Source organism: Centrocercus urophasianus, unplaced genomic scaffold (assembly GCF_019232065.1).
Source record: "Centrocercus urophasianus isolate 14NV4802_14NV808 unplaced genomic scaffold, USGS_Curo_1.0 seq_18, whole genome shotgun sequence".
Taxonomy (NCBI): domain Eukaryota; kingdom Metazoa; phylum Chordata; class Aves; order Galliformes; family Phasianidae; genus Centrocercus; species Centrocercus urophasianus.
Genome location: NW_024884733.1, coordinates 23,245,528 through 23,271,007, shown reverse-complemented (window position 1 = coordinate 23,271,007; position 25,480 = coordinate 23,245,528). Strand labels below are relative to the sequence as shown.

Here is a 25,480-nt window from a genome sequence, read left to right as displayed (position 1 = left end):
GGATAACCTAATTTAAAATGTGCTCTGCTAGGAAGCTGTTTTCACTGTAATTTGATACAGACTTGTGGGTAGTTGTTGTAGCTCATAGATACCTCCAGCACTTTCCTGTGTCTTTTTCTGCTGTCCTTGTGTAATGTTTTGCATATCTTGTTACAGTATCAAAGTTACTTTGAGTTCAGTAGTAATACTTTGACTTCAGTTGTTAACCATTGTTTGTTAACTGTTAACAGAAACTGTAAAAACTCATGGTTATGTATTCAGAGAAGAAACATAGGATTGAACTCTTGGTTTATTCCACCTTTATTGGACACTTCTTGTTTAAACCACATCAGTAAATATTGATCTGTAAAAATGATGATGGATAATGACAGTCCATAGTCACAGTATTTGACTTAATCCTCTTGTAGTACTACAGAGTCTGAGCTTCTGAGTTTCAGCTTTGTCTTCATCAAGGACCAGTCACTCCTCAGGTATACAGGCCAGCAGGTCAGGTGTCTCTGGCACATGAGAATGGATGTTAGTCATATTAGAAATCCTGGTAGTAATATGTGCTGGTGGCACAGCAGAAAGTGGGGATTAGTAGTGGGATGCTACAAACTGTTAACGAATACCAAGTCTAGCAAATATGTTCCTGCATTTACACTTGAGTAATGTTCTGTTCGGAGTTGCTGATCAGCACGCGCTGACAGTTAGCTGTGTAAAGCATATTTAAAAATGTTTGCTTTTTTCACGTGAAGATTGTTTGAGTATTGGCAGTACTTCGGTGGTTCTGTGGTACGTGGTTATGCTTAGGAGGTTGGACTTCTCTAGAAGTCTCTGCAACACTGGTGTACAGGCGAGAGTGGCCCAATGCTTCTGGGAGACACGAGCTTTTCTGTGTATTGCTGTCTGGCTGCCTTGTCTGCACACAGCTCAGTAAGTCTGAGAACTGTCTTTTTCCTTGTGCATGTACAAAGTGCTGGATTTACTGAGTGTGAGCTGTGCTGTTTATTCTTTTGCACTACACCTGGGAAATCTATTGAGCATCAGTTGATGTTCATTTTCACTTAAATATGTTTTTTTATTTTAAGAAGGTACTTTAATGGCAGTGTTGTTTACCAAGAGTATTTACTGAATGGAGAACATCTTATGGCATGTTTTAAAGCAAGCTAACCACTTTTTAAAGCAAAATATAGTAGTCTGTCCTGATTTATTTTTCTTCCTCTGCATACCTGATTGAAAACTTTTTTTCTCTTCTCAGGCAGCTATAAATGGTGTAATACCACAAGAAAATGGCATTCTGCAAAGGTAAGCGCAGAGGGATGGAGTAGTACATCTAGAGAGTGATGCTGCATAGTAGTTGCATTTTTGTTTCTGAATCCCAAGATGATGATATAATTCTCCTTTTAAAGCAGTTTTTGTGAGCCACAAATTCAATTCCTGACAAAGCTGATTTCGCAATCAATTTTTCCCATAACGGTGAAGAACAAGCTCAACCATCTGTTTAAATTAATGATTTTTTAATTTTATATTAATTAGGTCATTAACTGGTGGTAGATACAATGCTAGATAAAATAAAGTTGCTTCCTTCTACAAATAGCTTTACTGATTTTCTTTCAGTTTTTAAATTAAATTTTGGCTCATATATTGATGCTTGGATACCTTGGAGTCACTGAAGCATGATCTCCTATTTGCTGATGAGGCAACTGAATACAACAGAACAGGAGTTGAGCTACTTGAGAGAAGCAGTTAAATGTTATTTTTAATTTTGTTCCGGAAAATAGTCAAGGTACTGTTTTTAAAAGTTTGTTTTAATGATTAAAGAAGATGCTTAGTGTAGGTGATGTTATGTTCTGGCATAAATGCCAATGCTCACTAAAGCTATTATTAAATAAATTGTTTTTTTGGATCAAGATAAAACCTTATTTGCTTGATAAAATTACTAGATGTATATTCACTGTTAAGCCTGCATGATCTGATTGATCAAGTCTCTTCTGTGTCAAGTACTATTTCTACTTACGTTAATAAGTCCTGACCTCAAAGCATTACAATTCAGAACACCAGAACATTTACAGCCATTTTGTCAGGGAGAAGGATTTGGGCAGCAGTTACACCAGACTTTGGTAACAGGTAGGTCTGATGTCCACTTAAAGCAGGTTTCTTCATTAGGAAATTCTTCATTTGTAGAAATGATGGGACATTAAAATGTGTCTCAAGTCTTTTTTATTTTCCTTTTTTCTTTCCGTGGTAGAAGATTAAAATTAGGCCTGGTAGACTTAGAAGCCTACCTTCCAGTGGCTTTCAGATGAGGTTGATTTACTGATTTGGATGCTTTTTAGTGGCTTTCTATGCTTCATTAGAGATTGCAAGTCAGATATGTAAAATACTTTTGGGGATGGAATGAAGTATATTTAATGCAGCTGAACTTGAAGTCAAGTTTTACTTTATAGTTCAGTTGTGTTGTATTTAAATAAATAAATAAGTTCAGCTCCTGAGAATCAGAATATTCTTTGCTTCTGAGTTCTGCTAACGAAAATGGTTACAGTACTAAGTTTTGGTTAGGCATCAAATTGAAAACAAAAACAAAAAACCCAAGAACAAACAAAAAGCCCAACAAACATATTGCTCAGTATTTAAACTTTTTTAAAGCTTGAGAAGAAGTATTCTCCCTTGTTTTACAAGCATAATACATGGTTGTTTTTTTTTTTTTTTTTTTAAATTTATTTTCAAAAATGAAAGTCACAATATTGTGGTATGCAATGGCTTGGTGCTATTTATTGCACTTTTGTGACGTGAGTCCATCCGCATTCATATTTTCTTTCTAAGTTCAGTCTTTATAGGCTTGACTTGCGTAAGAAACATTTCTGTTGATCCAGAGATCTTATAGTATCTTCAGGAAGGAGAGTATGCATTTTTTAAAATAAATTCTGTTTAGGAATGGAAATGAGGCAAATTGCATCCCTGTATTTCTTAAATGCATGCTCAGCTTCCATTTTTTCAGTGCATTCATTTTATTAGCTTACATCCTCCCTCAGGGTACCCTGTTGGTGCCCAAGACACATAATCCTCTAAACAGAGAGCGCTGTCTTACTGGTAAGAACATCTACAGTGTGAAGCCCTGTGAAGTGTCTCGCCAGCAAAACTTTATGTCAGTACATCATAATTTTCTTTGTCCTGGAGTTATGTTTCTTAAATTTAATGTTTTGTTACCTTTGGTTCTAATCTCAGTTACATGGTACTTTTATGAGAGGTTCACTGAGGAGGATGAGTTGTGCTTCTGGGTAATCTGGGTTTCCCAGTTTATTCTGACTTTTATTTTAAGCTTTACTTCTTATTCTAAATTGCATATGATGCTGGCCTAGTGATATAGAAAACTGGTAGTTGCCATGGTGCAAATTTTTATATGCTCACAGCACTCTTGGAACAGGAAATAATGCTGCTTCTCAAGATAAATCTGATGTTAATTACATAGTGAACTTGAGACTATCATAATGGCTTAAATACTTGTTTGTCTTCTAAGCTGCTTTGCTATAGCACTTCTGAGTCCTTGAAATATTAATGTTTTTAATATGAAAGTTAATTTCTAATTATGAACAAAAAAAGTATTTTCAGATATTACAGTGGAGTTTATTCCAGAGGCATGTGCTGTGGACAACAGTGAGTAATTCTGTTCACTTCACAAATCTTTATTTAAACATTATCAATTTGTTCATACTTTATCTGTGTATCCTTCAGTGAGTACGGTGGAGAGACTTTACAAGGACCAGCATATGGCCCCACAAGTCATTCTACAGCAGCTTCTTCAGCTTCTTCATCTTCCTCAGCATTTCACCATGTAGTGCCATCTAGACAAATAGTGGAAAGACAACCTCGAATGCTTGACTTCAGGGTTGAATACAGAGACAGAAATGTGGATGTAGTACTTGAGGACAGCTCTACAGTGGGTAAGAATGTGTAAACCTGACATAACTGTTGAGGTAAAATTTTTAAAGTAAAATCAAACTAAAAAGACCCTGCTACCAAGATCTAAATCATATAGGGAAAAAAAACCCAAACCAACCAACAAAACCCCTCAAAAAATGTCCCACGAAGTGCAGTTTTCATAGCTTCTAACCATTTTCAAACCTCTTTGCAGCTTGAAAAAAGCAAAAATTTCACTAATCCATTGTAAAGGTTAGTGATCTATCAAATATTTATTTTGACATCTCGTTGTCTTATGGACTTACTTCATAAACAAAATGAAGATTACTGATTAAGTTGAGGCAAGAAAGTGTAATTTGCAGTGGGATTAGTGTAGATGCAGTCAAGTAATAAGTAGATCATCTTGGCATTTCCTTTTGAATCTCTATAGCATCATCCCTTTCTAAATAAGATTAGTGACACAATTCAGAGAATTCTTCTAAGTGTGAAAAGCATTGTAGCATCCTTCTTTTTATTTGTCTCTTTTTGGAGGAAATTAAGAGTTTTGTTATCAGACTTGATTGTTTTTATTCTAAATATGATGCATTTTGTACAAGTGTTTTAGTAACATGCTGTACTTAGCATTGCAAGCATATTCTTTTTTATAATTCCCGACTGACTTAATTTACTCTTCCTAAGGAAAAACAGTACTATTTTTTTTTTAAGACAATATGCAGATCAAAACAAATGAACATGTCGAGAAATAGTTGATTAAAAATTTGTTGAGCTGTCACTTTGTCTGTGATGAAATTTTGAAATTGAAACCTTGGGTCCTTGTTTTTCTTGTTAGTGTTTGATTTGGTATTTTTATGGTGCCACCTAGTGATGATCAGTCGAGCTGCACTGAGTTGCATCCAAAGTAGATACAAGAGTGACCAAATCAGAATTTTTCAGCTATAGTAGGTGTAGTAGGCAATAGGTGTTTGTTTGTTTCTATTAGCTTCTTTCAGATATAGATGATTAAGTGATAGGGCAGAAGGTAGTCGGTGTAAAACTTCTGTGTTTCTTGGCGTATGAAGGTTGAAGGAAGCCTTGTTTAAAATCTTGAGAGAAGTGTGAAAGGTAAATCATAGAATTTGAACCATAAACATCAGGAAAGCACCTTTTTGGCTTGTTCAGGGATCTGCTTGTCAGAATCCCAGGTAAGGGCAGAGAGGCCTAATAGAGATGGTTGATCTTCAAGATGACCTCTTCAGAGCACAGGAACAGTCCATTTCAACATGAGGAGGAGTAGATGTGGCCAAAGGCCAGGATGGAGGAACAGAATGTGCAAAACACTGAAAAATCTGTCCGACCAGTCAAATATACAAACACTTCAATTCCTTAAGTCCAGATTATTGATTGTGGAGCTGGGTATCAGAAATGCAGACACACTTCATTTCTGGCAAAGTGCATAGCTCCAGATGGCATGTATCTGCAGATGTATGGTTCCAGCATATATCGTGTAGAGCTACTCAAATATATGTCCAAGTCACTGTATCCTCATGTGATTGTGTGAATCAGATTCTTGTTCTATGTGATTATTTGTACTTTCATTTATTCTTTACTGTTTGAAATGTGTGCCACAATGATAACTTCATTAAAACTGGTTTTCACTGTACCTTTTCCTTATTTTTGGAAATAGAGATAAATGTGCATATTTAAAATATGAATTTCTTGACATTTTCTTCATTTTCTCTTCAGGAGATATCAAACATATTCTAGAAAATGAACTTCAGATTCCTGCAACTAAAATGCTGTTAAAGGGGTGGAAGACTGGAGATGTAGATGATAGTGTAAGTTTTCAGCTGTGTTTTCAGTCAACCGAATTCAGTGTTTCAAACTGAGGGTCTGAGGGTGGGGATGGCAGTACAAGGTTTCTGAGTGTTAGACATCTCAGGTGAAAGCTCTACAAGGATCTCTTAAACTAAAAGCATTATAAAAACATCAATGTATTTTGCAGTGTTTTTAGATACAATGCAGCACACCTATAGAGTTGTTATTAAATTTACAGTAGATCTTAAAAATTTGCTGGTGTTGTGAAGAAGCTCTTATAATTAAAAGGAATAAAGTAAACTAATATGTCAAAATCAGCAAATGTTTTATATTTACAAATTTTTTTTTTCTTCCTTCAGACTGTTTTAAAAACTCTACACTTGCCAAAAAATAATAGTCTTTATGTTCTAACGCCTGACCTGCCTCCTCCTTCTTCAAGTCATTCTGGGTAAGTCTTTTGTCTATAGATTCTGCTTGTATGATTCTTTCTGTGTGTTTTCTATTAAACAGTTTGCATTCTTGCAGGAATTTGCAGTCAGTAAATGTGCAGTGTTTCACTGCTCTAAGATACAAGTGTAAAGATTAACTACCTCAGCACCTCACTGTTGAAAGAAGGTTGTTTTAAGAAAACTGTGGTGTAATACATACTGAGGTTCATGCAGCATTTTGCGTCTTCAAGTTTTTATGACTTAATTTTATTAAAATCTTGTCCCTGTGGAAATGAAAGCTGGTCTTTCATAGTTTATCACATTGGATTGATTCATAAACAAGTACAAATAGTTACCAGCAGATCAGAATTTTCTTTCTGAAGTGTGTGTTACTTTATCATATCTTCTTGGACTTATAAAGCGTACAGTTAGGGCAATAATGTCCTCTAAGCAGGGTATCTTCTATTACTGATTTCGATACTCAAATGTTCACTAGTCAGTGAATATTGCAAAGGCTTGAAAATTAAATAGTTTTTATGGGAAATAGAATCGTTGTTGTTGTAATTTGTAGCCACTTTGCTTTAATTTATTTGTTTTATTTTCTATGCTGTCTATATATAGCTTCTCGAAGGTGGATTGGTGTGTATTCTTAATGGGAAAACATGAATTTTGTTCCGTGGCCACTAGAGGGTGCACTGTAATTGAGTGTGGAAGGAGTAGCTCTGATCCTCAATTGTCAAGCAAGCAGGAAAGATTGCAGTTTGAAATGATCAAATTGCATAATCAGGAGACTGGATTGCCTTCAAATTGTCTGAATTGCTTTTCTCCTGCTGTAGTTAGATAGCAGAATATTCTACAAATGTGATGAAGGAAACCTTTTGACAATCAATAGAAATAAACATAGTACTTAGGTCCACAACCCTGCATGCTGTGGAGGAAATAAGAAAGCTGATGTATATTATTAAAAAAAAAAAAAAAAAAAAAAGTAATAATTATTAATAAAACACAAGAATTAGAAGAGGGAATAATGGTAATGGAACAGGAAGAGCTGGTTAGTACTGAGCTGTGATGTGAATTCAGTGTGCTGAAAGGAGTTGTAGTTGTGAGTAGGAACGATCGGATGTTATGCATAACGAGCTAACTGAAGGATAGTGACAGTGCTGTGGAAAAACCATTTTTTTTTTTCAGATGCTAACATTTTTCAACACGGATTCCTAGTATATTTTAATTCCAATGGAAATAAATGCTGATTATTTTAACTGAAATAAACTGTGTAACAGCAACAAACTGTTTAAAAGGAGTACTCAGGCTTTCTTGTTGAACAGTTTAAAAGAACTTTACTTCCTAATAATATCACAGTAGGTGTTACCTTTACAGTTTATACTTGTTTCACAGAGGAGATGAGTTCTGCATATTTTTAGGATAAATTTGGAACCTTTGGGGATAGCAAATGATGATTAATTAGTGGCTACTTAAAGATAATTTGAAGGCTAGATCATCCCTTGGAGTCATAAATTCTAGATGAAAGGGGAGGCTTGCCTCCAATTAAAGCATCAATGCAGATCAAAACACATCTAATTGAAGCAATGTACCAAACCCAGTTACACTGTTTACTGCCTACTGCTAGGTCAGTTATTATTCAGATTAGTTTGGTACCCTCAATTTTTAAAAGCATGATGTTCTCATTTATTATTAATGGATGTTAAGGAACTTTGCCTCTTACTTTTCAACTTCATCTGTCATTTTCTTTAAACGCCTTCTATTTTGAAACATAGAAAAATAGCCATGATTTCAATATCTTCAGAAAGTGATATATGAGCAACCTGAGATTTCACTATGTGATGTTTTATGCATATGCCTTTTATAACAAAGTAGTCTAATCTCAGCTCTATAAACTCCAGTTTGTTTCTGTTCTTGATGCGCAGGGAGAATAAAGTTTGAGACATCTTTTTCCAGTGTGTTGGTATGTAGGCACTTGTGACAGACCCAATGGCCTGAACCCGAAACCAAGTTAAACTGGCATCTAAATGGAATAGTTTAAACAAGCAGAAATCTCATAGGGCATCTTCATTCATCAGTGGCATACCTAAAGCTTTCGTAGGTAATAGAAACCCAGCGAACGACTACTGCATGTTAGGTGTGAAGATTAAATTGAAATGTCAAATACCACATGTGAGGTTGGCAAAGCCATACCTGTCCATGCACAGCATCTAGAACAAGACAGTGTATTCTGTGAACAGTGGGTGTAGTGAAGCATGATTTCTAGTGAATTCCTGCCTCATTCCAACAGCTTCAGTAACTCATCTCTCTCTCCATCTTCCCTTGATCTTGCTTACCTCTGGCAGTACTTCAGTTCCTCCAATACATTCAGTAGCCCATATCATTTTTTTTTGTCTGCTTAGACTGCCAGCCTGCCCTGCTTCTGTTCTTCAGATAGTTCTGTAACAGGTAATAGTGAATGACGAGAGATACCACATGCTGCAGTTACTTCTTGTGATCATTGTTCGGCAGTTGGCTGAATGTAAGAGGATTACACCCAATGTAATGTGGGTCCCTTTTCTCTATCCTGCTGTTGATTTATGCCCGGTATTTGAGTCCTTTGTGAGGCTGTCAGATTTCTCTGAGACTAATGAATATGTATAAATTTGCTGGGTAAAACAAGTAAGAAAAACATTATTTGCTTTGGAAATCCATTTTAAAAAAGAAAGGTACCAATGAAGTCCATCATTCAGTTGTCCAAGGGAGCGATCCCTTGCACTTGCTTTGTTGGATTAGATTCTTCACTTCCATCCAGTGGTTTTTCTTACCTTTGTTGCCATGGGTGCTTCTAGAAAGCTGGCTCTGTTTAGTTCAGGAGAAAGGTTTGGGAGAATGCAGTAGAGAGGAACATCAAAAGCGCAGGCATGCTGGTCTGGCCATGCAGGTAGGTTTTCCAGGTGGTCTTTCCTTTCAGTTTGGTGTATTCTAAGAGGTGCTTCTTACCAAATAATTTTGTTACTGTCATTTCAATTAATAGCTTGACCAAGTGTACTCTAAGTCAGGTTGATGGTTGGACTTGGAGATCTTGAAGATTGTTTCCAACCTAGACAGTTTTAAGAATCTATATGTTGGAGGTGATTACAGTGATGTATTTCTTTGCTAAGTGATTGTAATTTATTTTAGAAATGTAATTGTTTGTGTGGATAGGAATAAAAATTATATATGCATGGCAAGTAATGGGTATGTATTTTGCTGAGTAGGTGTTTTTTTAAATTGTTGCAGAGCAGTGATTATGGCATGGTGTTTTAGTGTATGTTATCAACTGTAGCAGAGTGTTAATTAAGAACGATGTAACCTGCAACTCCAATTATTAGTATTGTCTGTTTAGCTGGACAGGAGCAGTGCCTTGCTTTAGTTACTTTGAAAGCATCAATAAGGATGGTAAGATTAATGTTTTATTTTCACATCTGCTCATGAGACAGTTTAAAAATCCTGAAGTTTAAAATGCAATAGAATGTAAACAAAGGGACTTCTGCTCATTTACATGTTAGCCAGATCTGCTGATTGCTGTTTGAACCTAATCTACCATCTCTTGCTGCATTAGCTACAACAAACATTACATTTACATACTGATTTCTTATTTTGTTTTAATGTAAATAATCTGTAATTACAGTAAATTTGGACTTCTGTTGACATGAGCTTGTATAAATCCGTAAGTTTAAAATGGAAATGTTAATTACCTTGTGTCATGCCTACTTATACAAAATTCCGAGGTTTTGGAGAATTCTTGTGGCTGAGGAAGATACTGCCTACTAGGAAATTCTGAATGCATTTCATTTAAAAAAACAAAAACAAAACTGAACTGAACTGAAAAGGAATATTTGCTGATCACTGAGTAAGGATATACTTTTGGTTTCAAAGCTAAAAACATTACTAAAATTTCAAAGAAAAATGCAATTTAGAAAGCAACCAGTGTTAAATGAAGGCATCAAATCGGTCATTTAACAATGGATACAACAATTTATTTTATTTATTAAGCATTTCAGCACAATAAGAAGTAGAAGCTTAAAATGTAAACACGACTACTGATGTCATCTTTCTTCAGCATTGTGTAGACTGAACAGTTGCTGTCCCCGTAAGTCTAGCATTATTTGCAGCTAAACATTTTTAGGCTAAATATTGTTTCTTTTCATGTATTAGACTTGCTGTTTATAAATTTTGCTGTATTAGAATTCAGATGGAGAGCTTGTAAATAAACTCATTAGTGATTTTTAATCCTGTTATTTGAGTGAGTGAAAAAATTTCTTGCAACTTCGAACTTGAAATTTCAGCTTTAAAGAGGAACATTTTTGTTTGCACATCGTGCATTTTCAACCCCGACTGAATCTTGGTCCATCGCTGAGGTTCCTGCTCATTGTGATGATGCAATCCTAAACTGATCCAGGTTTCTCTTGCTAAATCTGATGAGAATAAGGACTATTTTCTTTCGCCTGTCCTCAGACTTGCTTCTTTTTCCAAATGTAGGCAGAGTTTCTGTAATGGATGATTGGTGCCTAAAAATACAGTCAAGTTCCCTTGCCTCCTGTGCTGACACGAATGTGTAATCATTCAGCTGAGGAAAAAAAAAGTAACATTAAGCTACCAGCAAATGCTTTTGAAAGCTAGAGTTTGCAGCAGGGGAGAAGCACTGCTGATAAAAGTGGCCTACTTTAGTTCGGCTTCTAGAATTTTATTTCCTTTCACCACTAATTAATCCTCAGATTAATTAAATTCTGTAAGCATTGGTGGCAAAAAAGAAAAAACAAACAAACTTGCCTTCAATGGAAACTAGAGTTTGACACTGATTTTTTTTTTTTTCTTTCTTCATCCTCTCCTCCTCATTTCTTCCTTTTCCTTTTCTCTTTTAATTCAGATATTTCATTTGGAAGATGGTAGCCAACTAGTAACGTTTGAAGGAAACCGAAACTGCTGCATACATGGATGCAATAATTTTAGAAAATTGCATAGTGTTCACAGGCAGTTATGTACTTCTTAAAGAAAAAAGCATCAACTTGCTCAGGAGTGGTGTCCTGCTTAGATAACTTTATACTGTACATTTGAGCATGGCTTGGGGAAATGAATTTAGGAGGGACCTACATGGCTGGTTCTCCAGTGGCGTGTTCAAATCAACCCCATCCCACAGAGGAGTGTGGGCGCCTATTGCCCGTCAGGTGCACTGACAACTCTTCATAACTTGTGAAGGTATGGTCCATGTCTTAGGGCTTCAGACCACACAGTTTTGAAATGGGAGCTCAGTGGATTGGGTCAATTAAGCAGTGCATTTCTATGTAAGCATTCCCTGGCACAATTTCTTTACCTTATTTTTCTTTCAAAAAAAGGTGAATAATTGACCATGCACTTGAATTGCTAACGTTTGTTGAAACAATTTTTTTTAGTCAACTTTTTTTTTAAGCTACCCTGATTTTCAGCCTACTCTTTGTATTTGGCTGTGGATAAATACAGAAAATTTACTTGTTAACATTTGCTATTCTCATTCAGAATATCTATAGATGTCAAAATCTGTAGTTACTTTGAAGCTTTTAATTTTAAGGCACTTCATTTAGCTGTTTGATAAGTATGTTTTCCCCTTTCTAAGTACTTTCCACTGTCACATCCAGATTAAGTACAGAAATTGAAAACTTTTCCTTTGAGTATATCTATAATTTTCTTTTCCATATAATATTTTGAATCTGGATGATATGGAAGCGTGTGTTTTATGCTTGCTTTATGGGACTGAGGGTGTAATCTAACTGCCCTATTTAATTCCATATTTACATCAATTATGAAAGGAAAACGTGTTGTGCTAGCAGTTTGCATCTGCAAAAGATTTTCAGAAGGAGTCAAGAACAGCTCTAGCAGAGCCTTTGTGACAATAGAATCCATGTCCTGTGATTAATAATATTTTTAGGACAGTTATGTACATCAGTTGTCTCCAGTACTTGCTTGAAAACAAAGAAAAAAAGTCAGAATCTGAAAAAGCACAGCGGGATACTTTAGTTGCTACTGAACATTTGCCAAAAGAAAGTATGGTTATAGCAATGCTAAACTCACTAAGAATCTGATTAGAATTACCTGTGAAAATCGGCATGCAACTTTTCAGTCTTCTTTGTGGGACTTCAGGTATTTTTAAATTTTTCCAGCCTGTTCTTATGAGGCTGTGACAAGTGGAGCTGACTGCACATTCAGCATAGTTCACTCAGTTCAATTACATGCATGGTGTCTATTGTACATTAGAACATACCTAGCATTAACAATGATTTAAATTAGTTTTCTTTATTACAAAAGCACATAAAAGACAAGAGAACTTGCACTTTATGATTTTGTTTTGTAGTATGTGATTGTTATGTATAAGATTTCACAGAATCCAAATTACATTGCTGGGTGAAGATATTTTTGTAAGGTAATTTTTCTCGAGATGCTAAAGCAAATAATGCATCTCTTGCTAAAGCATCCGTTGAGTATTGCATGAGCTCCTTACCATCTGAGCAGCCAAACTGCAGATCAGTAATTACAGTAGAAGGAATAACTAACAAATCAAGACTCAAATAATCTAGCAGTCTTTTTTGTCTTCTTGTATCTTAAGATACAGCTGAGCTCATCTGCATACTGAATTTGTCCTTTATTACTTAGAGAAATGGCATATTGAACTGTGGTGAAACTGAGATCTGAAGGAAAAAAAAAAGTTTGGCATTCTTGTAAGAGTGTGTTATAAGGAAAAATGAAGTAGATAAACTCAATTGAATTCCATCTGCTGCTGAATGGGTCAAGTCTGTATAAATATTGATTAGAAGTGTAGCATGTGGTTATTATGCAGTTTTGTAGCCTATGTAAGTTTTTGTACACTGCTATAATTGCTTTCTCTATGACAGATGTCCTTTGACAGGAGAAACTTACATAATTTTGTACCTAATTAATCAGGATGCGTTTCTAACATCTAGGTGTTTTGTTACTGGGAAAATCACAATAAACAAGTTTGTGACATAAAGTTGACCTCTTTAATCTGTATCTTAAGATTTTCTTTTAATTCATATTATTAAAGATATTTGAATGTACAGTTAAAACAATTTGAGCAGAACTAACTTATATAAATGCTCAGTAACCCCAAGAGAAATTTTGCTGTGGTTAGTTTTCCAGTTCTAATTAGCCAGGTTTATGTGCTTTGAAAATAAATGGAAGAATTTCCATTTGATTTATGCTTCAGGTAACCCTAAAGAATTGAGAGCATGCTTTGCCTTGTTCTACTTACCACTGGTTTTTAACGTGCATTGTAGCTTGATATTTTGTCTGGTCATCAACATGCTTACAAGCCTGGTATTAATGACATAATGAGTGCTAAATAGACCTGATGTTTGTGAAGATGATGTGACTCTCAATTTTGAGAATACTTAACATTAGGAGAGCTTTAAAGGCTGCAGTCACCTTATTAAGGAAGGAGTTCAGGAATGGCCTTTGGTCATTCTCAGCATGCCTCCTTGCATTTAAGAGTGAAAAGAGAGATGATAATGTTGTGCCTGGACTTGTCCATGTAGACTTTAGGATACCCTGGGGTTTTTGCATCTAACTGTAAAACAGGCTCTAACATGCTTATCCCTGATTTTCTTGTTTTTCTTTCAACCATTTCAGAGCCCTGCAGGAGTCATTAAATCAAAACTTCATGCTGATCATCACCCATCGAGAAGTCCAGCGGGAGTACAACCTCAACTTCTCAGGAAGCAGTACCATTCAGGAGGTGAGTGCTGTTTCACAGCTGAAGAATAAATGTAGCTCATTATAGCTAATGCCAGCTCTGTTAAAGACAGTTTCACATGGTCTTGTTGGAAACTCCTTTGTTTTATTAGTCTTCTTTTTAGTTTGATCAATTCGCTCATCAAGATTACCGTAATTTGATCAAAGAACAAAAAATTTTCTGTTATGTTATACAGGAAAGATGCTACTTTTTACATGATAATAACAAAAGATGTGTGCAGCATTTACTGAGTTATTCCATAGGGATGAGAAAAGACATTTTATTTTTAAGCCCTTTGAATCTGTTGCTATCTACTCTTCTTGTAATTGGCTCCATCTTCATTTTATAGTCACCTCTGCTATTGCTGGTTGTTACTGTAGTGCTCCAATTCTTACAGACTTGGTAGTCTTATGGTTTCTTTATACAATGGATGTCACTGCTGTTCTGTAGAATGGCCAGCAAGGGGTGATATTGTAGAGAACTTCTTCAAAATTAAAACCTTTAGGAGCAACTATCTGTGAATCTGGACCTTCTGAATTCAGAACAAGGAGTTGCTGCTTATTTGTAAAAATTCCTTTCTAAGTGAAAGGTTCTTTTTCTAATGCTTCATGGTGTTTCTAACACCACGTGTTTTGGATGTTACTTTCCATATAACCCAGTAACTTCTGGAAATATCACAAACAATACAGAAGTGGGAATCTTAAGAATTCATATTATGAAATGTTAAGATTAAATGTTTGCTTTTATCATGAAATGTGTACTTGCTGTTGATCTGACACTTCCCTCAATCTTCCAGTGTTAAACACATTTTTTGGAAATGTTTCATTTGATAAGGTGGCAGAATTATGTTAAGTCCAACAATATTAGCTATTAGAGCATTATCAGAGCAACAGTGAGAAGTAATTACCAACTGTTTTCGTTCTGAATTTTGTTATTCTAAAGATGTAAATTTTAATTTTCCTCTGTGAAAGCCTGTTTCCTGTTTTAGTTTTTTAAACCTTCTGTAGTAAGTTCTGTTTGTTTGTTTTTTTTTTTTTTTTAATACAAGCACCCAAATCTAGTTGCAGCAGTTTGTTTCTTTGAGGAGTCAAGCATTAGTCTTTAAAATTAGAATCAGTTGTTTTAATAATTTATTCCCATAAATCTTCAAATTACTTGTAGTTTCAAATAGTGAGATCCTGAAAGCAATCACGCTTGCTTGCATGTTGCCAGTTTATTTGTTTACTTTTACCTATGCTGCATGAATTACTGGTTTACTGGTACGTTTTATCAGACTTAAAGGTCCCAAAAAGCTGTGATAATGCATGGGAATTTAGGCTTTTCTGTTTACAGTCAACGTGTTATCAGATAGACTCAGCTTGATTTATAAGTGAGTTATAATTTTCTCCCCTAAGGAAGCCAAAAAACCCACATACACCTACAATCTCATACCCATATTAGTATGAAGCACCAAACCTTTATTTGCCTTGTTTTTCTGTGTCTAAGCGTTACATCCAGTAGAGTGTATAAAATTATGAAGATGATTTCAAAGCTAAATGAAAAAAGAATGCTGGACTTTCTTGTGCTATGGATGGTGAACAGGTGAATATGTCTGTGCAAAGTCTTGTGGAAATCCCTGGGGACTCAGCTGAGACGAAATAATTGGTGAACATTTGTCTAATTATTGAAAACAAGCACTATTTTATATGTTAACTCCCTAATGACCTTGTAATTTTTTTTCCTTTTAGATCGTAGGGATCGTAGGTTGTAATGAATGACTGATGAATTCACTTACTTTATGTGATTTGGAGGAGTTGGTGGTATCTTTCCTTCTTTTCTCTTACATATTTCAGTCCTTTTAAGTGTCTGTCAGATTTTCTTTTTCCTTTTCTCTCTCATTTGCCCTTTAATAAATTAATAGTTTACTTCTGTTACCTTTTTGTGATCATGGAAAGCTTCATGAAAATTGCAGCTGCCAACCACAAGAGGGCAGGAAGGACTATTCAATTATTACCTAAAAATACCACTCAGTGTTTTCAAATTAGCTGCTGGTATATTAACAAAAAGGAGTATAATGGCCAAGTTATTGTTTGATTTACAGATAATTGGCATATTGCAGGGAGGAGACTTAATTTCACCCTTTTAAATTAAACAGGGAGATTTGAAAAGACATAAAATATTCATTAATGTTCAGTGATTATAAAGCAGTGGCATATATTTATTCTACCTTTATTACTGTTTCGATGGGAAAATACTGCAAATATTTCAGAAATCGAGTTGGCCATACTGACAAGTTGAAATGTTTAAGCAGTGTTAATGCAATCTTCTCACATGGTATATCCTATGCAGAAAGATTCAAAATGACTACATCAATTATTAAAAGAAAAATTTAAAATTCTGAAAATGTTCTATTGTTTGCCACAGTTGGGTGCAACTGTCTCTGTAGGGCTGTTTGTTTGGCTTGTTGTTATCTATACTGTAAAATTTGGAGTGCTAATAGTATTTTTTCCAGGTGTTTCCAGTAATAATAATAAAAAACTACCACCCTTTGAAAACTATCAAAGATTATGGCAAAGAATTAAATGCAGAATCCATTGAGGTGTCAGCTCTGGTTTATTAAAACACTGTTGCTTTGGTTCTCTGTGCTCATTGCATCAAATGTGATTGAAAATGATATTTGGGTGACTTGATGTTTCTAAAAAAACAAACCTGATAAGCAACTTACTATTTAATGGGGAAACAAACCAACCAAAAATTCTCTGAGAGGAGCCTTAAGCTCAGATCTCAATACAATTTCTCTTGTTTTAAATCAGTAGCTGGATTTTGGATGGTTCTTAATTTTTTCTTTCCTACATGTTTTATCGGCATCTTCAACTCTTCAAATATTAAGATGTAATTTCTCAGTTTTTAGAAAAAGTTTCTCTCAGTTATTTTGATGGGGGCTCATCAGCCTGTGGGGCATCATCAGAACTCAAATAAAAATGAAACTGTCAAATTCTCTCTTGTTCTGTTTATTGTTTTTCAGTGAGTTGGGCAGGGCAGTTGTTAACTTGGAAAGTTAATGATAGCATGGTGGCCTAAATTGCAAATTAATTTGTGTCGCAAGATTCTGACATCTGTTTGTTCTTGTAGAATTGCAGTATTAAATTAATTCTGGGCAGATACTGTTCTGGGAAATATCATGATTACTTTTTTCCATGATCTGCATTTTTAAAGTGAAAATTAGTAGGGTTTGTGCCAGTTTGAAGACTGTAAATTAATATATTTCCAATGTATTGTATGGTTGAATAAGGGCAGTTATAACAAATTGAACTGCTAATACTTGCAAGACTACAGTGAACTTTCCATCTGAATACTTGCTCTTTATTCTGCTAAAATAATTTGTAGAGATTATCCCTGCTGAAGTATGAGAATTTTTTAATGTTGATTTGACAAGCCATGTGCTAAATATTATAACACATTGCCACATGAAGCATAAATGATTTCCTGTCTATTTTTATGAAGTCAGTTAGAAATTAAGGTTTCTTCTGTATCTCTTTTGCAAGTTGTACTTATTATTTGATAGAGGAGAAGGACTTCCCTTTGCATAAGGGTAATATCTAAATAATGGAAAGCGAGTTTTTGTTCTCATCTTGAAGTATACACAAACTAATTTGCAGAAAACTCTCTGTCACAAAAGCATGCTTCAAACTTCATGTTAAGTCAGTGACACCGGGGAAAGTCTCAAAAAAATCTTAAACTGGGTATCTCCATCAAAAAGAGTTAGCATTTGTCTGTTTTACTGCTGGTAGAGACTTTGAAGCCTTTTTTGTTATTCCTGTGTGCTGGATTACTGAAGTATCCAATGTACGCAGTCTGTGGCTGCTAAAGGGTGGATAAATTGGCAGAATGTTGGACCTCTTGTAAATCAGTGCATTTTTTCTTGAAGTGTCCAGTTGAGAATACTGGGAGAAGCATGTACCAGGTACTGTAATTCCTAGGAAAGCATAAAATCTGTGCAAACAATGCAAAGGTGCGTCTCTGAAATACAGGCTGCCTTTGCATGGCTGCATTTGCTATTTATGCCGTTCCTTTAGCCAATAAAGCAATCAGAGGCTAGCATCGTAGCATCCTGTCACCTGTGATAGGTAATATATTTGTTCTTTGTTCCCTATAGACTTACTGGCTAATGTGGAATATGAAAAGCAATGTATCCAATAGCCCTGCAGGCAGGAGGAGGAACTGTGTGTACATAGAGCTGCTTGTGATGAGAAGAGCTAGAAATTCTGTGCTGCCAGACCCTAATGATAGTTTGGATTGATTTTTTTTTTTTTTAAACTATTTTAGAGAAGTTGATGAAAGTTGAATGAGATTTGAAAACTCTGTGAATGTTTATGCAGGCAGAAACCTTATTTAAAAGGTTTGAATAATTGTAATATGTAAATATAGATAAGCAGATGAATTACTTTCAATACAGAAAAAGATTTCCATTGAGAGCTTTGTGTGTTTTTCAGATCAGATTTTTGATATTTGTACAAAATATTTTCGAACTTATTATTGAGTGAGATCGCCCGTAGTAAAGGTCAGACACTGACAGGGGGCACAACACGTATGTGTAGATCGTGTTCTTTGTAACTAATTGCAGTAGAATACATTTGCCAAAGATGCTAATATGAGCATCTCCAAATATTGTACATATATGAGAAGTTGTCAGATTTTTGGGCTGTTTAATTGTTTTAAAGTAGTTACACTTTTCTTAGGTGAATAAAAACCAGCAGTTAGCAGATCTTTTTTTTATATGCAAAGGTGCACAAGCATTCTGTACTGTTGTTCTCTTTCTATCAGAGAAAGCAGCAGAATATGTTGTGGCTACACATATTCAAGTTCCTTTTTGTGAAAATTGTATGGTGGTGTTTTGTGTTTTTTTTTTTTTTTTTTTTGGTATGTTTGTTTTTTGCTGTTTAAAGCAATTTGTCAGGTAAAAATTCTATTGAATTTATTGTGAGTAACGAGAACGGTAAATGGAATTTGAACATCTATTGCTGCAGCAGCCTTGCTGTTCTGCTTTGGGAAGTGAGTGCTGTCTGGCTAGCTAGGTTTGGACTTCTTAAACCAGCAGAGAAAAGTCTATTTTTATACAGTATGATGATTTCTGATTTTTGGGGGGAGGAGAGAGAGAGGGCTTTTCCTGAAGAACAGAACATTGCGAAACTGAACTCTGTATACTGAGAGAGACCTGTGATAAACTTTCTGTAAGTTGTCATGTTATCAATTGTCTGAAAAAGAAGTTTCTTGGGAAATAAGGGGAATCCATCTGTTTGGTACCTCCTTGGAAGTGATAACTTTATGAGGCATTTAAAATGCCTTAATGTTTGCCTTAGAGATCTGTTTCTAAGAGATTGAGTTGATGAAGGCGTACAACCATTTCTCTTTTCATGCAACAGAAAATGCAATTGCAGGTAATGGAAGGACTCTCTTTTACTTCTCTTTTAATTATGAAGCGTACTATATTCCTGGCAGAACATGTTTCATAACCTGTAATTTGGTTTTAGTGGGTTTGGATGTGCTCATCATTAAAGAAACGATCTTCAGTTATCAAAAACTGGAAAACATGGACATTTTTATATGCAAGAAAAGGCAGAGAGTAAATAATTGCACTGGTGACCAATACTGTAATAATCCTGTTTTACAATATGCACTTGACAGGTTGTAATAGTGCTAATTGAAGAGACTAATTCACACTTGCTTCATTCTATTCAAAGGCAAAATCAGCAGCTTGTTTTGCTTTTGACCAGATGGTCCTGATGAACACCTACTGTGCACTTTAAGTGCTTTACTAGAATTACAAAGGCTGGGGGCTGCGTCCGACTCAAAATGATTTGAGAAGAGAAAAAAACCTCACTGCTCAATGGATTTGGTGCAACTAAATTAATTCTAGTGGACCCATTACACATTGAGCCCCCTTTTCAAAGTGCTGAGCCTCCTCGTTTGTTCTGTAGCAATGAGAAAGTGAAAGGCAGATTACTGCAAACAGAAATAAAAAAAAAAAGTGCTGTGAAAAGGAGAAAAGAGGCCTTGAAGCCTTTTCATATCATTTGGGTTTTTCAAGTGCGTTATTTTTGGGGAGGGTGGATGTATGAAAAGCCAATTGGAGTTTTTTTTGTTTTAAAGTGCGCTATTTAAGTACTATGAATATAAAAGCAAGAGCAACAGTTGACTGAGTTTACTGTGGTAAAGCTTTGTGTCCAAGGATGAATCAAATTCATTATAGTCAATGCTTTGTATTTTCATATGAATGTAGGGTTAGTTTCACAAGACTGTGTCTGTTTAGGATAATTATAATTTAATATTTTCCTTTCATAAAGTTATCACTGTAAATATCTAAAATTTACTGAAGGCGAGGTTTTTTTCTTGCATAAATTTAGAAGCACTCAGAGTTTAAAACTCCAGCGGAAGCTGTTTAATTTCCAAAGGCAGGAGAGGCATGTTCCAGTGGCGCTGAAGCACAGATTATTATAACTAATTAGAAGTCACACATCTGTTAGCTTTCGATTTGTCGGTGCTGGGAGTTTTGTGTGCATGTTTATATCTCTCGTCTTTCTGTCTTTATTTCGTTCCCCGTCTCTGTTAAACTCCTTCCATAAATGTAGTTGGATTTGAGAGAAACTCTCCAAGGATGAGGATCAATTTATTTGAATTTGAAAGTAATGAGGAGTCATTGTTATAATTTTGATTATAGGTCCTGTGCTATAAATGCTCAGTCATGTGAGTTGTCCTTATTTTAGAAGTAATCACGTTGAATTGAACGGCTTTGCTCGTGTAATTTAAGGATGCTGAGGATTTTGGGGATCAAGACCTAATTTAAAACCCTGAATTTTTTAAAAACTGCAATTAAAACCATCACCCGCTATTCTGATTCTGAATATTTGCCGTTATACTTCCAGAGGTGGGGAATTTTTATGCGTGGCTTCTATCATAATGATAGCTATTAAAAAGGTGTTACCGTGAAATGACAAGAGAACCTAAGCAGCTTTATGAACATATTAAACAGCCACGTTCCTGGTTCCTGTGCTGGTTAGAATGGGAAGGCAGTGCGCTGTGGCTAAATGCAGCAGCACTGCAATCTCTATAAATACCATTTAGTTGAATCAAAGGTGAAAAAATTAGTTAATGTTTTTCACGATTAAAAAATAGTTTACACCTTGTAAATTACCGAGCCACGAATCAACCTTTCTGTCCTATGTAAGCTGTAGAATGAACGCTCCTATTATTGCATTATATACACTTATATTAAAAAAAAAAAAATAATCATTGAATTACTGATTTGTTTTCAAACAATGAAATTTGTATTTGTGCAAATTATGGTAGGCTCAGTGTTTTGTCATGTTTTCTCATCAAACAACCCAATTATAAATAGTGAGGTGCTAATGAACTGTTGTTCTGGAAAAGTTTTTTTCTCTCTTTTTTTTTTTTAAACTTGAGTAAGAAAGGAAACACTTCACAATTTTAGAGTGCTTGCACAGTGTGAAAATATTTGAAAATACTGTACTTATGTAAATTATGTTGGTGCTGTCACTTTTAAATACACAACAGAAGCTGATCTAAAAATCTCTTATGTTCATATGGAGTGCAGCTAGAGTCTCGATGTTGTAAATTGCTCATTTAATTGGGAGCTGATCAGTTAATTCAGTCATACACGTATAAGTCTTTTTTAGTAAGATAATCTTTGAACCTAAATATGGGCTATATTCGTTTACGAGAAAGATAAACTTTAATGGAGAATTGAGGTGATGAGAATGTTTTACATAGCAGCTGTGGAGCCGAGAGACTGAAGTGATCTTAGCATCTTAACAATGGTGCAATGATTGTACTGCACTGTACTGTTCTGTAATCATTGCGCAAAGAGAACAGTTGCTATTTCAAGTGTGAATTATTAATTTCTTTGTCTGGTCCTTATTGTCACAGTGAAACAGTGTGCTGTGTCTTTAGTAAACCCGTTGCCTAAGGTTTTTCAGTTATATTTCTATGCTTGTGTAAAACATGAACTTAAAAAGTTAGTCTTTTGTGTTTGCACCAAGAATCATGAGCATATATTGAAGAGCCTTGCACTCATTTAAAGGATAAAATGGCCTCATAATCACCCTCAATAAATTCGTGTTACTGTTCTTAAAAAGGGTTATAGAGGCGCTCAGCAAACATTTGCAATAAGTGGCAAAATTTATGCCTTGCTTTGTGATAGTTGCGTGACCAGACAGTGGGCTATAGGATTGTTTTAAGGTTTTTACAGCTGCAGGCAAAAAGCATCTGTTCCCAGAAAAGCCCATTGTTTAATTTTGACACTGACTTTTCCATGCTGTTTGTACCAGACCCTGGATTAGGTGCCACTAAGATAAAATTTGAGTTGCTCCCAAATACAGCTGTCACTCTACATAGCCTTGTAGCTTAGGGAAAGTAGACATAATCAAAACAAGCATTTTTTGTGCAAGGTCATCTCAGTTGACTGAAAAAGCTCCAAGCAGAGTTTTGACAATATTCTATCTTTTGAGTAGCTAGGCTATTAGCTTTTGTGTTTATTTAATCGTTCTTCCAGTGATCGCTAACATGTTTGAATGCCTCAGAAACAATGAAACAGGGATTTTTTAAACTTTCTACTTTTTCTTTTGCATGTACTTTTCACTATATTTTTGTTAAGCAGTTATTGTGGTATTACATAAATGCTGTATTAGCTCTATATCTCTACAGTGAAATGGAATGATTTAAAAAAAAAATCAGGAAAACTGACATTTTTGAAAAAGGTTCTTTTCCTTCAAAGTTTCCAGTGAATTAAAAAATGAAAGAGCACTTCATTTTATGTATCCCAGAGTTGTGTTAATTTCTACCCAGCTGGTCTAAAATGATTGATACAAAGCCAAATTTGTGACTGCCTGCATTACAAAGTCTGTAATTTGCTAATGAATTATGATAATAATCTTTCATCATACATGAAAGATTTAGACAAACAATTTACTAACTATATAGTTTGATCACAATTTTTGGGTTTGTACCAAATCTTGAATCTACTTTGTTTTCCTCAGCCTAGATTAGCAAACCAAAGTGAACTTCTTATAACCTTGTTTTGAAAGCAGTGGTGCTGGAAGATAAGTAGAAATGACAGTGGACAGCTTAAGTGATAGCTATAAGCACCACGATTAATGTATATACAAATGAAACCAGCCAGTCTTCAACTAGAGAAGCATCACAGCGTGAATGGTGCAAGAAATTGTTTAAGTCTGCTTCTTGGGACACACAGGTAAATTCAATCAAGTAGAAATGTTTCTCAGATTAACCCTTCTTCAGGTGCAGAAGTGATGAAGTATCTAAAGCATAGCTAAATGCATATGAGAAAGCTAGGCTTGAAAAGATAACTGGATCCTCAAGAAATGGAGGTCACAAGACTGGGTCAACCTGAGTGAGGTTGGTGGCTACCAGTGTGCCATAGCAGCAGAACTGCTGGCTTGTGCTGTGCACGAAGGGCCTTTTGTGGAGACTGCTCGCACTGGGATGTGAGCACACTGTAAGCAGGTCCCTTCTTATATGAAATCAACTTATTTTTGGTCATCTTGGAGAGTGGACTGTGCACTTTCTGACTAAATGTTGCTTCCCAGTTTGCATTTTTTTGCATTGGATGTTTCGATTTTCCAATAATAAGCAACAGGAAAAAAGCCCAAAAACGTTTGGTTTGGTGCCCTCTGAGTTCTCTCCCGTTTTGCAGATAAACTCTATTTTCTTCTGTTCCTCTTCAGCTCAGTTCAGTTCAACGGATTTCAGAAGGTGATGTTTCTACTTGATCTTCACAGCTGATAGCAACTGAAGAACAGTTCTGTAAAGACTGTTTGAATTCATTCTGTTTGGAAGAGGAAAAGATTATCAGATGATATTGAATTTCTTGAGTTACCTACAGAAACCTCTAACAAATATTCTAGCAGCCAGCATAAAATGTTTCTCATGTTGATTCTTTGCACAACTGCTCTGCCATGGGTTGCAACACGTAAGTGTGGATTAAAAGTTAGTGTTTTACAGGAAGATTTAAGAAGTAATGTAAAAATATGTCCCATGGCTTAATCCTAGTTTACTACTCTTGGTTCTTTAAAATTTAAACTTTCACAAAATTTAAACTGCTCAGACCTAGCAAAATGCTCCAGTGAATTTCCATGTTTTTCCTTGGCCTTATGAGACCCAACTTTGGAATATTAACCTGAACATGTCTGACTTGACAGTTTACCTTCTGCTCCAGGGAGAGAAGTTCCGTTGAATGTTCTGTATTACCAAAAGTGTATCCTATTTCACTGTTCTGTTGCTGCTGTTAGTGGAGGATGTCAGAGCTTCTCTATTGTTGTTTGTCTTGTCCCTGCCCAGGCTGTCTTGTGGTCACAGTTCTCAGCTGTGTGCACAGGGGATGTTCTCAGCTGCAGTCTGGCCTTTTCTCTGCCAGCCCAGTGTCACTGCACAGAATAAAAAAGAGCCAAGACCTTTTAAGTAGAGTGGGTGAAAGAGGCTGTTAGTTAAAGCTGAAATTGTCAACACTTCCCAGATTAATTTAAGTACTTCTTATGCTCCTACTTCTGAATTATTCAGGAATGAGTGATTCTTGCCTTAGAAGAGGAACTTCTTTTGGGTAAGCACAAGCAAAGAGTTTGCACAAGATATAGAGGGGAGATGCTGAACTGAAATTATGGCTATGGATAAACTAATGTTTGCACACAAAGATAATCGTCAAGGTTTCTTAAAATTACTTTTAGAAATGCTTAGATTACTAGGAAGTAGCCTGACTTCAGAAATGAGTGAAACAATTTTGAGAACACTGTAAAATCTTTAGTTTTGTTTCTCTTTCTCTTCTGTTTCTGAAATAAAATGCAGGGGGACTTTGGGTGCTGTGTTGGGTACTGATGCTGAAACATCAGTTCCTACGATTCATACTCTGTTTTCAATTCCCTTTTAATGGAAATGTAGTAAGATGTGTACAGTTAGGCTGTGTGATACCAGATGGTCAGATTTTTTGCCATTTTAGAAGTAAGTACAACTTTCTAGGAACGTATTTTATCACTGCCTGGCAGACATGTTGTAGAAAAATAGTAAGAGTCCTTGTTGGTTCTATTTTTTTTTCTTCCTTTTATTTTTTTTTGCAAAGCAGAGTTCTAAGTATCTTCCACTGCCCAAGGGCTAAATGGCTATGATTAATGTAGTAAGGAATCTTTCAGATTACACCTTACCAGATGCAAGTTAACGACGTTAAGAGGGAGTTGTTAGGATAGCACCATAAATGGAAAAGTCTGTGATTTTTATTTTGCTTGCTGTCGTATGATACAGTGCACAGAAGGCAAAGCGCAGTGGATGTGCTTTCATTTGAGTGACACCTTACAGGGTGCATTCTGTAGGTGCATGTGAGGCACACAGCACAATTCCAGTAGAGGGAAGTGTTAGGACTGTGCAGCAATTGGTGTGCTTTTGGGTTTCTGGCTTTGAGGGGTGCTTTGGCAGCATCCTGCCTGAGATCAGAGCAACACCCAACCACACGTCCATTTTCCATTGCTCAGCTTTCAGAAGAAGAAACTGAACACGTGATCTGAGGTTGCACCAGAATGGGTTCATATTGGGTGTTAGAATTCTACGTGTAGAG

General features: G+C 35.6%; 1 protein-coding gene across 3 annotated transcripts in view; it reads left to right on the top strand.

The window, feature by feature from the left end:
- FAF1 (Fas associated factor 1) overlaps positions 1–25,480 on the top strand; it is a 142,637-nt gene that overhangs the window by 28,171 nt on the left and 88,986 nt on the right. For 2 of the 3 annotated variants that reach the window (XM_042820219.1, XM_042820221.1), the window contains exons 3-7: positions 1,241–1,287; positions 3,715–3,923; positions 5,623–5,714; positions 6,054–6,142; positions 13,764–13,869. In XM_042820219.1, the coding sequence (XP_042676153.1) occupies positions 1,241–1,287; positions 3,715–3,923; positions 5,623–5,714; positions 6,054–6,142; positions 13,764–13,869 (543 nt within the window). Of the gene's footprint in view, positions 1–1,240; positions 1,288–1,599; positions 1,769–3,714; positions 3,924–5,622; positions 5,715–6,053; positions 6,143–13,763; positions 13,870–25,480 lie in introns of those variants that run through there. The other variant, XM_042820222.1, reaches the window with a different exon arrangement.